At 36.7% G+C, this 12,104-nt stretch overlaps 1 protein-coding gene across 2 annotated transcripts in view; it reads left to right on the top strand.

The window, feature by feature from the left end:
* galt (galactose-1-phosphate uridylyltransferase) overlaps positions 1–12,104 on the top strand; it is a 36,234-nt gene that overhangs the window by 6,564 nt on the left and 17,566 nt on the right. For both annotated transcript variants that reach the window (XM_015037881.1, XM_015037882.1), the window contains 3 exons: positions 3,323–3,452; positions 4,007–4,063; positions 10,885–11,007. In XM_015037881.1, coding sequence (XP_014893367.1) covers positions 3,323–3,452; positions 4,007–4,063; positions 10,885–11,007 — 310 coding nt within the window. The remainder of the gene's footprint in view (positions 1–3,322; positions 3,453–4,006; positions 4,064–10,884; positions 11,008–12,104) is intronic.

Genomic DNA, 12,104 nt, shown 5'->3' with positions numbered 1-12,104 from the left:
GAAAAAACAGAGATCCTCCACCAAAACACCCCCCCAAACCCCCCGCCCCTTTCCTAAAAAAAAAAAAAAAAAAAAAAACGAAAAAAAAAAAGGTCAAACTTGACAGATTTCTTGGACTGCCATTGTAGTAGTGTAGTATTTTAAACAAGAAGCTGTTCCATATCAGTCAATATATCTTGGTAGTTAGGTGTTTTCAATGAACTCTGTTCATAATTTACACATTTTAATATATTTTTAAAATGATTTTCTGAAGATCTCGTGACCCTGTTTTCAATGAGTGTTTCTGATGCCCAGATAGACCAGTTAAATTATAAAATACAAAAGCTGCTGATCAAGCCAAATAATTTAATGACCTCCCGCTGACAGTTATGTTCTTTGAAGTTAAAACATCAGGTATGAAATGAATCCATCTGCTGTGGGGAACTTCATTTGAATAATCCATCAATTCGACATTTTGTACCTGATTTAAAGTAACTTTCTACATATTGCCTGCTTTAAGGGAAATAGATTACTAGACAGTAACTTATATCAACCTGTAAGAGACTGCTTCTGGTTTGGTGTGATCAGACATCATAGGGGATCAGAAACCAAATAAATGGAAATGGGGCTCCATGCAATGTTTTCAGAAAATATAGTTATATTATACATACATTTTGAGCATTGGAGCTTTTGCAGCTATTTATAATTTCACTAAAACTAAATGGCAGCAGACTGGTATGTAATGGGGGATATCAGTTGCCAAAGGAGATGAGACAATGAAATTGAAAAAACAAATATACTTTTATGATAAAGAAATTTCACAGTTTTCACATCCCTTTTATGTAGCAATGGTTTTACCGGGGTTGTGTTGTTCAAGTTTTAAATAAAACACATGTTTGACTAAGGGAAAATGGTTTGAGAGAAAGTTTAGTTCAGGTCTTCAATATGTTAATAAATGCTTTCTGTTCTTAACAGATGTTGACAAAATCTGTTTTGAACTGGTCTGTGGTCAAAATACTCTTATCTTTTTTTTAATTGCCACTAAATATTTGTACGTTGTGGTATTAGGATAAAATTATAAAATGATTTTTACCATATTGTCCACCCAGACCTCTACAATACATTCACAGTAACTAGCAACACTTTAGTTTTTTTTTTTTTTTTTTTTTTTTTTAGAGTTCAACTGGATTTAAACACACAAGTGCTCCGAGAGCTCTCAGCTCTTGTAAGGCTTCTCATGAACAATTCATAAATACAGACCATTCATTTTTTGCTCTGAGCATAAACACCAAAGTCGTATTCAATTATTGATCGCACACTAGCTGCTTTTCGTCCCAGAAGACTGCGACTGTCAATAGAAATGTAATATCTGTTTTACTCCGACATTCACGTTTGTTTGCCTGTGCTCCATTTGTAAGCCTGATAAACAGTTGCATCAACAGCGAACTCTTTTTTTTTTTTTTTTTCCCCCAACCCCACAGAGACATTAAGGTGGTGTGTTCAATTCATGCTCAAAAAATATTTTTCCTATAATACTACTACTATTATGAATACATTTAATTTAGAAGTGCCTTTCAGAGTACTCAAGGACACCATGCAGATAATACAGAGCAAGAAGAAACAACAACAACACAATAACATATGGTTTCAGATGGCTGAACTCACAGCATGGTTTTATTTAAACCCAAACCCATTTCTTCAATTTTAGAATAATAAGAAAAAAAATAAGCTTTGTGTTTCTTCATTAGAGTTTTGATAGAAAATTTGGCTGCACCAGCAATGTCAAATTTTTGAGCACAGCCAGGTTGTTGCAGGTAAATTTTGGAAAACCATTATATGATTGTTAATTTATTAAACATTTATTCTCTGTTACATATTCTCAGCCAAGACAGAGAAGAGGAGAAAAAAAAAAAAAGCCTTGGGAAATTTTAAAAATAAAACTTATAAAACGTTTTCTCTCTCTAATCAGTTTGATTACCAGGCCAACCAGACACTGTGGTCTAATAAAACCCTTCACACATTGCAAACTCTTTGGAAATTTTAAAAATATTTAGTGTACAGGCAGATTTGGCCACAAAGTGCCATAGTATTTGCCTCATAGGGTTTGTTCTACTGATTCCTTGCCCAATCTGGTTCTTTTAATAGGTTTCACTTCTGCACAAAAACGTTTTCTCACAGTCTCCCAATTTTTTCCATAAATAGGGAAGGTTTATTTCCTTAAACCGTCAGTTTCAGGCAATGCTAAAACTGACAAATAAAATGTAGATCTGAGAATAGATGTGCAGGAAACTTTTTTTCCTCTTCTTGAAGATCTCTGCCTGTTTGTGAGTCTTGAAGAGTGATCTATCATATGCTTAATAAAGGATTAATTTAAGTTTGTGATCCAAGCATACTCATGTTTTCAGTTGGCCATTTTAGCCAACAGCCTGAGCTTCAGCAGTGGGATCTGAAAAACATCTCAAAGTAGGCATGCAGTAGTATTTGACAGTCAGTCTCTGGACAGTCCAGAGCAGCGATCTCGCTTCACAACAGAGATGCAAACAGCACTCCTGCAGATTTAACCAGGCCAAGTAGATCATTGATAGCACTGGCACGTTTATTACTTATTAATACCGACCAGAACCGCAGCAGAAAACGCAGGATAAATAATAGACGCACCAAGATGAACGTAGAGAGAGCGAGAGGGAACAGATTCTGATGAGGTGTGTGAGCAGGAACACAACTTTTAGACATGCACCTTCAATGGTGATGGATTAAAGAAAGGAAACACTGACACACCTGACAAAGATAGAAAAGGCCTTAAAATACACACATTTTACTTCAGCCGTTAATATCACATCGAAAAGTGATGCAGTTTACCAGTTTAATGATGCACAAGGCTGGAGATTATTCTGAGGTTTAGGCTGATCCCATCTTGTGTTTTATACTCTCCGGAGTATCAGAGTATCAGGGGCAACTGGAAAAGAAACAAGCATACAAGCGACCTGTAGCAGTCATCTGACGGAAATTAGGTTTTTTGAGGTAGGTTCATTTCTAAAAAGCTCAATCTTGGTCTTAGTGACCAAAGCACATTGTCCCAGCAACAGCAGAAAATAATATTCTCTGTCATGTCCACCATAAATGAACAGTTGGATTTTAGATGGCAGGATAAATTTGGTCTCTCACCCAGCCTTATTTGTCACAAGCTTATTAGTTCTCTGTTAAAAAAAAAAAAAAAAAAAAAAAAAAAAGTCAAGCTTTATATTCAGACAGAATGGGCATTTAGAGTCCTGCTTACTGATTTTTATCCTTATATGTTGTTGCATGGTTACTATTTCTTCCCTATTCTCTGTGTCATGTTTAGTAAGGTCATGTGCTTCCACCCTTGGTCTGACGTCACCCTCCCTCTGATGAAAAAAGAAGAGATTATCAAGGTGATTGATAAGTGGGCTGAAATTTTAGAGGAACTTGGTGTTACGTATCCATGGGTCCAGGTACGTGAACCTCACACTCCCTTTACTGCTAATTATTTTCTCTCGCCTCATCTAACTTTCTCTGACATTGCAGAGCTGTAAAAAAAGTTCACATCACAAATTTCACAACATTTTCCATTTAGTTATTTTGTATTTTAAAGGCGTCTTCCATTGAAGTTGGTGAAACTTTAATGGTGCTTCTGGGCAAACTCACGTACTCAGAAAGAGAGATGTACGAAAACATGGATTAAGGTGTATAACTACCTGAAAATCACTTCCTCTAGGGAAAAGAAAAAAATCTTTTGTGTGAAAACAATGTTTTTTTTGTTTTTTTTCAAACTTCAGGTGCTGCTATGTTCCAAGAGAATAAATTACTCTCATAAATAATTCGCTTAACCATAGGTGTTTTCACTCACATTCGCATGTCAGCCAACACCGTAAAGAGAAAAAAAATAAATAAATCTTCTCAGAAATATCCAATATGCTCTCGGTTATGGTAATTTAACTTGACAAAAAGAAGCACGTTGTGTCATCTACACCTGAAATATACATGGACTCCCACCTTCTGTCTGCAGATCTTTGAAAATAAGGGAGCAATGATGGGTTGTTCGAATCCGCATCCTCACTGTCAGGTAGGACGAGCACCTAAACACCACGTTCTCACACCGAGTGAATTCTACACACATACACTGCTCAAAAAAATAAAGGGAACACTCAAATAACATATCCTAGATCTGAATGAATGAAATATTCTCATTGAATACTTTGTTCTGTACAAAGTTGAATGTGCTGACAACAAAATCAGACAAAAATCATCAATGGAAATCAAATTTATTAACCAATGGAGGCCTGGATTTGGAGCCACACACAAAATTAAAGTGAAATGTTCCCTTTATTTTTTTGAGCAGTATATTTATCGTTCTGCTTAGTGTGTGATGGTATTGTAAACTGTGTTGCCTACTTACCTTGTCGCGTTTCAGCTGTTTTATGTTTTTTTAAAAAAAAACAAAAAAACACTTGAATACATGTTCAAGTTTACGCTGGCAGCAGTGTTTTGTCGGCAGCCGTGTCTAAAAGTTATAAAGTTAAAAACCCATCTGTCTCACTTGAATGGCTGAGAGAAATGTAACAAGTATTCCTAGACACTGAAACGCATGAAACTGTAATTTGTGAATTACAGTTTTTAAGTCATATTTCAATTATTAGTATGGATGCAAACCATTTTTTTTTCTTTTTTTGGTTTTGCTTATTTTTTATGTGGCATAATTGCTGGAATTGATCATTGCACATGCATCAAAAATTGGATTTTGCCAAAAAAAAAAAAAGTATGAGATTTAGCTGCTGCAATAAAAGCTACACTTATTTTAAAACTTTTTATACATCTCTCACAGAGTTTCCACCAAACTTAGAGCACTTTGCACTTTAATAACTGTTAGAAGAAAAGAAGGCTACCGATTTTACAATATCTTTAAAATTGTAGAATGTTGTAGAATAAGTTAATCCCCCTGATATTGTGCCAGTTACAAAAGGTTTCCTCAGGTCTCCCTGCTCAATATCTACACCTTATGTAGAAACCGAGGCTTATAGATACTTTATAGACAGAATTACATTATTCCTCTCATTCAGTATGTCTTTATAGAAAAATCCTGTCTTCAAGTTCAGACATTCATGAGGGGCAGCTGCTTTCAAAATGCAGAATGAGTTTAAAATGGCATAAAACAACACTTACCACATGCACACACCTTCATCTGCACGGGCCCTAATTTGCAGCTCCTTCACACACACCACTGAAGAATCACAAAAGTGTAAGAACAACACGTCCAGGTTTTGAAGTCAGAAATGTCACAGCGTCGGAGCTGTTAATTGAGTCCTCATCCAGAAATCAGATGCAGCTGTGCAGCTTTGCCACATTATGCGTGAGGGGATATGCATAGTCACACCTATATTACAGCTCCGATGCTTTGCTCGTCTTCATGTTTTTCTCTTCGGTACGGTGATTTAGGAAACTCAATTCAGAGAGAGAGACATTTCTTGTGACGCAGAAAAGTTGCAAAAAGACACATGGAGCAAAAGGATTTAATTTAAAATGTTATATTGTTCACAAAAAAAGTCTGATAAATTAAAGCTCCCTATGAGGATAGTCATACCTGTTGAACTTTTTTTTGTCACATTACATCCCCAAACTTCAGTGTATTTTTTTTTTTTTTTTGGAGATTTTATGTAATAGATAAACACAAAGTTAGGAGTAATTATGAAATGGAAAGAAAGTGATGAATAGTTGCCTGACGACGAACTTGGCATGGAGTGCATTACTCAGAGAAATAACCAAAAAAAAACCATGGGAACACTGAATCAGCTGCAAAGGTCCACAACTGAGGTGGAACAATCTGTCAACAGTTATCCACGCCACACGTCTGCTCTTTGGGTGCCTGGAGAAAGCCATTAGAGGTCCTGTTTCCAGTGTGTCACAAGCCACAACCTTGAAGAAGGTGCCCCGGTCAGTTGTGACCAAATTTGACAACAACCCTAATTAGTGGACCTTGAGACAGGATGGCTGTCAAGCCATCTGTCACAGCCATGTCTATTTGACTTGTTGTTATCCTCTGCTCTTTATAAAGATGTCAGCGCTTGATTTCTTTATGATCTTGAAACACCTCTAAATGTTACAATAAATGAAGGACTCCTGTTAAGATATTATGTGTGTGGTAAGACACAATTATCCCTTCCTGCTTGGTATCCCAGCTGAGATTTGTTATACCCCATGTACATCTTTCCTGTGAAAGCACCCAAGAAAAAGTGTGTGTGTGTGTGTGTGTGTGTGTGTGTGTGTGTGTGTGTGTGTGTGTGTGTGTGTGTGTGTGTGCGTGCGTGTGTGTGTTTGGTGGTTTAGCCTAGTCACTCCTTCACCATTTGCAATTCCAAGAACTAGAAAACACAAACGTTTAACAGCGACACTGGGTTCCTGTTCGAAACAGGATTCCTCCACCATATTTAAAGGTCTTTTACATTAATAAACATCTACAAGAACACAAAGATCAAAGAAACAGCAGCTTTCAGGTCTTCTAAGGTTTAAACTAAAAATTAAAGCTGGTTGTGTCTTTTCTGTTTCTGTTGTCCCATATCTACAATTATTTACCAATCCGCATGAGAGCTGCTTATTGTCTCAAAGCTTTTAAGGTGCTTCAATTTTCCCCTTTAGGCCTTGAATGGAAAAAACCCCAAAACTTTGAGATCATTATTTTTAGTAATGCAATTTTTATATTGTAAAACCTTTATTTTAAAATGCTAAGTTTCTTATTGCACCTATTGAATCTGTGAGAAGACTTGCAATTTTCTGTTGACATATGCTGTGCTCAACCTGAGCTATTTTACAAAGGAGAAATGAAGATGTGGAAAACTAGAGACGCACCCCAAAGGACTTGCAGCTGTAATTTCAGAGAACCATGCTTCTTTAAAGTATTGATTCAGGGGGTGGAATACAAATGCTTTCTTCACTTTTCAGGTTTTGGTGAACATTCCTGACAACCCTCTATCTTCTTTTTCCCTTTAGCTTTGTATTAATGCACTGCTTTTTGTTAACCTTTTACTTTAAATGCTTGAAAAATACAAATTTATAGAATACTGAGTATCAAACATGAGTAGAAAACTGCATACTTGTAAAAGTACATTAGGGTTTCTCTAGAAACACAATGACGAAAACCAGGTCTTCAGTGATCAATAATAAAAAAAAGTTGTCTTCTCATTCCTCATCCTAAAATATCTACTTTCTTCCCAACTTCTGAATGATTCCTATAAATACTTCTGAATGATTCCTATAAATGTAGTTAGATGTGGATGACAAAGACAAACCCAGCAGCCTAAATGAGTCTGTTCCCTAGTTTTGGCAAGATTGTAGAAATTACCACCAGATGGCAGTATGTCACTGGAGAAAAATATGGTTAAATAGATTATAAAGTATAGCTGCAAGGTGAAAATCCTGCCTAATTTTAATTTATAAAGTATACATATCTTTTCATATCAATATTTCATTTTGCCTGGTTTAGTTGTAAGGAATCAATAGCTTCAATTTTTTGTACACCTAGAATACAATTTGGGTCCAGTCTGAGAGAACTCTGAATACATTTATGTAGTTTGGTTTCGTCTTTTAAAATAATGTTACTTCCTTATTATATCGGTCAGCGCATTAAAATCCATGAGTTTGTACAGTCACGTTCCTCCCACCCGCAACCCCATGGTGAAAACCTTAGAAGCATTGATGTAAAACTTTGACTAATGAGAAACAAAAAAAAAAAAAATCTTAATCCTGTTCTGTGGGCGGCATGGCTTCTGATAACTTTGGTCTCACAGGATCAGAGAGGGAGAATGAAAACATATGCTTCTTGAATAGTAATCGCCCTATTTAACTCCAGTAGCCATCAGTGTATATGCGGTTCTCTGTGTAGCGTTGCATTTGCTCACATGAGCAGCAACGTTGAAGTTAACAGACTTACGGAGTTGAAACGTCTATCAAAAGAAATGCCTTTCTCAGAAGTTGCATCTTCTAGTAAAGGATTATATTTTGGGCTCTCTTTGGTGTGTTATCTGGACTTTGCATGATGAAACAACTGTTGTCGGGTAGATGGATAACTGCATGCAAAGACAGAGGTGAACCAATAGCCTCAGGACCAGTTTTAAGAGCCCAATATTCAAATAGTCCTTGTTACACGTGCCTGGAGTCTTATAGCTGGTCAGTGTTTGTGCATTCTACTTACACATCATCTATAGCTGTTTTGTTTTGCCTCTGCATGATCTGGTTCCAAAATCCGCCTTTTGCTAGAACACATTACTTTACACATGTCAACAGTAATTATAGGGAGAATGGAAACATAGCCGGGATAAATGAAAATAATACTCAATTTATATTTTCCGACTTATAATGAATGAGACCGTATATAGGTGGTCTCATTCATTTAGCTAAACATCTAAAACCTGGTTCAAATGCATATGTGAATGGCAAGCAAGACCGAGACAGATGCTAAAGCAGGAAGCCAACTATAGCATAGGGCATTCTGGGTAAGTACAGCCAAAACAAACACGCAAGTCTAGCACTAGTGGGATAAACCGCTCATAGTCTTTTACCAAAGACAAAAGGAAAATCCTTTAACCATTAAAATCTCATGCCACTCCATATTCGTTTACATTTTGTGAGGAAGGAAGTTGCGCTCACTTGTTTCCTTTAGTGGTCTTTGGTGCAGCGCCGTCACTGTCAAGGGGGCAAACCGGTTTTGCTAAGGGTTTAGTTCGTTTGACACAGTACAGTGTGAAAGTGAACTGCACCAGCAGAAAATGTAAAGAATGTTGCAATTTTGGTACTCATTCAAACCATGTCTACTGGACTATCATTTCTGAAATCAAATGTATTCCCCAATTTGATGATGGTAATCCCCTCACAAAGTAGATTACTACTACATCTTTCCTCTATCTAGCTTTCTGCGTATGTCTGCACTGTTTGCCCTTTTGCATAAGTACGAGATTTTAAGTGTGGATTTTAATTTGATTATGTTTTTTTTTTTATTTTAATAACCCTGAATACCTCTTGTTCAAAATTTCATTTTTTTCATTTTCTAAAATATCTTGCAGCCCTGAGTCTGCAGTTGAATCGTGGGGTTGTTTTGTACTGCTTGTCTGCTTTAATTCCCATTAAAATGCCATGAAGCTCAAAACCGAATTGTGCAAATGTCTTCTGTTATGTTCATTGTTGCCCATAAAAAGCTTTGTGAAATGTGATAGAAATATGTTATGAGGGCCAAAGAATGTAGGGGTATAATACAGCCACACCAAAATGCAAAGCAGTGTTTCTGTCTGTAGAGCGAATAGAGCTGAATATTTATTTTTTTTTTCAGATATGTGGCATCTCGTGCTTTGAAGCGTCATGCATAATTTTCTCCAGGGATGCTAAATTGGAGAAATTGCCAGCATCTCATTTAAGGTGAATGCAGTCTGATAAGGAGCACCAGTTGGTGGCTGATGAGAGCAATGCTGGAACAATGTGTTTGTTTCAGTTAGCAATCAGTGTGGCTGATTTAAATGTGTCTTTTGCTTTAGTGTTATCATAACAGATAGGGGCATAACTGTGCGTGTGTGTTTTTTTTTTTTTTGTATGCGAATGAATATGCAGCAATGCTTATGGGATCAGCTTTAAAGAATTAGCTCATTTAGTGATGTGGTTGGTTTTCTCTTCACATGCACAAGTGAACTAAAAATGTATGTAACATATTGGACGCATGTCATATTTCCACATTTAAGTTGTCTTACATCATTGAAAGCGATCGTCCGGACCGAATGTGCGAAGGAGAATACAGAGCTCAATAACAAAGCCTACAGTGTGACAAGAGGTGGGCAGGCAGTCAATACTAATCTGGGAGGAGAGATTCAGAAGCATCTTCAAAAAGACATTCTGGTTGAGGAAATGGGAAGGGAATGGAACAGGGAGGAGCATAATCAGGAGATGTGAAAAGGGTGGCAGACAGGGGGCATTTGAAGGTGGATAAAATGAAGGTGCCATTGGAGGGTATATGTGTTGGAATTCTAATGAGGAACAAAGACCCAGATAACTTTTCCCCCCCTGTGACTACTAATGCAGGGTTTGTAGTAATCTCTTCAGAACTGTAAGAATTCAATTTGTTGTTCAGTGAGACACAGTTGCTATTTTTGCTGATTTGGAACATAAAAATGCTTTTGAGATGGTCTCTGGCATCTTTATAAGGTTTTTTTGCGTTCAGAACAGTCCTCACTTTTTTGGGCAACGATTCAGCAAGATGTCTTTCTTGGTAGTTTTTGGTCAGTTTTGAAACAATTATACCTCTAAGTTGCTTCTGCTTTGTGGAGTGCACATCCCAAACCACTTCATCTGAAAAGCGCTTGATTGGATTCAGATCTTTGACAGCGGGCACAATTGAAACTGATAAACTCACCACAAACTTTCGAAAGTAGCAGATTTTTGATAAAAAAATCTGCTACTTAAAAAAAAAAAAAAAAAAAAATTGGGGCCTCTTCCAGAAAATTGAAAATGGCATCCAACACAAATGAACTCAAAGCCATCCATTTCCCATAGAATCAACCATATCCTATAAAAAACTGTGAGTTAAGCTGAAAAGAAGGGCTTATAAGAAAAGATCTAAAATTTTGGGCACTCTGGAGTGATTGTGGAAAGTTTAACAAACAATTCTCCATCTGTGGGTTTGTACTTGCAAACTGACAGATTTAGTTATTCAAACATTCGTGGATGTTGATTCATTAAAGTTTTTTGTTTTTTTTTCTCTCTCACAGGAAACGACAACAAATAATGTACAAATTCTATTACACATATTAGTGTTTAAAGGAAACGGGTCATCAATAAGTTTCCTCCATGTTTTATGAATATTTGTTTGAGTCAATGCAGAGTCTCTTTGTTTTCTTTCCCTTTCTGTTAAAGGTGTGGGCCAGCAGCTTCCTGCCCAATGAGCCTGCTGTGTCTGACCGCTGCCAGAGAGCATACTACCAGAAAAACGGAGAGCCGCTGCTGGTGCAGTACGCCAAACAAGAAGCAGAGAAAAAGGTACATGTAAGATAATAAGTGGACATCTTATGTTCTTTCACACTTAGATTGAGTTGCAGTGTCACAAATTACTCTAAGCTTTTCAGCCTAAACAGTTTGACAATTTTATTTTTATTTATTTATTTATTTTTTTACATCTAATGGCTCCTAAAGTACATAAAATCCTCACAATCCAAATGGTAAAACAAGAAGAGCATGCAGGTCACACAGCAGCAGCGATATTCGTTCCACCTTAAGTCAAACATTATTCTGAAAAAAAACATCATGTTTCCTTCAGGGCAATTTCTGAACGACCTTTAAAGGTTTACAAAGATGGAAGCGTCGCTATGGCAATGGTATTTTTCATTTCATTTAAATCAAAATCTTTGCCTCAAAAACATGGATTTTATCTGCATCTTCCAACATTTAATGTAAAGGGGAGTGAAGTGTAAGATAAAGGAAAAAATAAAAGGCTGGATTTGCTTTTAATATTTTTTGGAATCTAACCCTGTAAATTTGTGGGATGTGTAAAAGTAAAATCATCTGATGTTTATCTGACCTGTGTTGTTAAATTAGGGGGTAAATGATGCTGATCATTTTCCCATGCAAATTATTCTAAAAGTGCTTTACTGCATAAAATTATGATTAAAAGATCCCATTTAAATAATGGTACCACAAATCTCACAAATCTCCCTTCATCCCTCTACTTCCACCCTTTTCCTCCTCACCCCCTTTTTTTTTCCCTATTCCATCAGTCTCTTGATTTTCCTTCCTCTGCCTGTCTCCCAGTCAGTGAAGCGTGTGATTGGACGGCATTGATGCTCATTAGCATAATGCTGCAGCGTCCGTCTTCATCCCACCTGAACATTAGGGAAACTGTGTGAGTACATTTAGGGTGCTCACACAGATTTTTAGCGTGTTGCCAAATGTCATATTAGTGAACACTCGCAAAAAAACCTTCTGCATTGGAATTAGACTTGACAATTTGAGGAATATTTTCTCTAACTGTTGGGGAAAGGCTTTTCATTTCATTCTAGCATAACTAACGTTGATTTTTGGCGATGTTGTTCTTGTTGTAGCGTTTTAAAATGTGTTGGCTCTGTAGTAGGCTTTGCTTT

This window comes from Poecilia latipinna, unplaced genomic scaffold, assembly GCF_001443285.1.
Source record: "Poecilia latipinna isolate Pla-1442-1.1 unplaced genomic scaffold, P_latipinna-1.0 Scaffold422, whole genome shotgun sequence".
Taxonomy (NCBI): domain Eukaryota; kingdom Metazoa; phylum Chordata; class Actinopteri; order Cyprinodontiformes; family Poeciliidae; genus Poecilia; species Poecilia latipinna.
The sequence above is the reverse complement of the archived record's forward strand: the minus strand, read 5'-3'. Positions and strand labels throughout refer to the sequence as shown.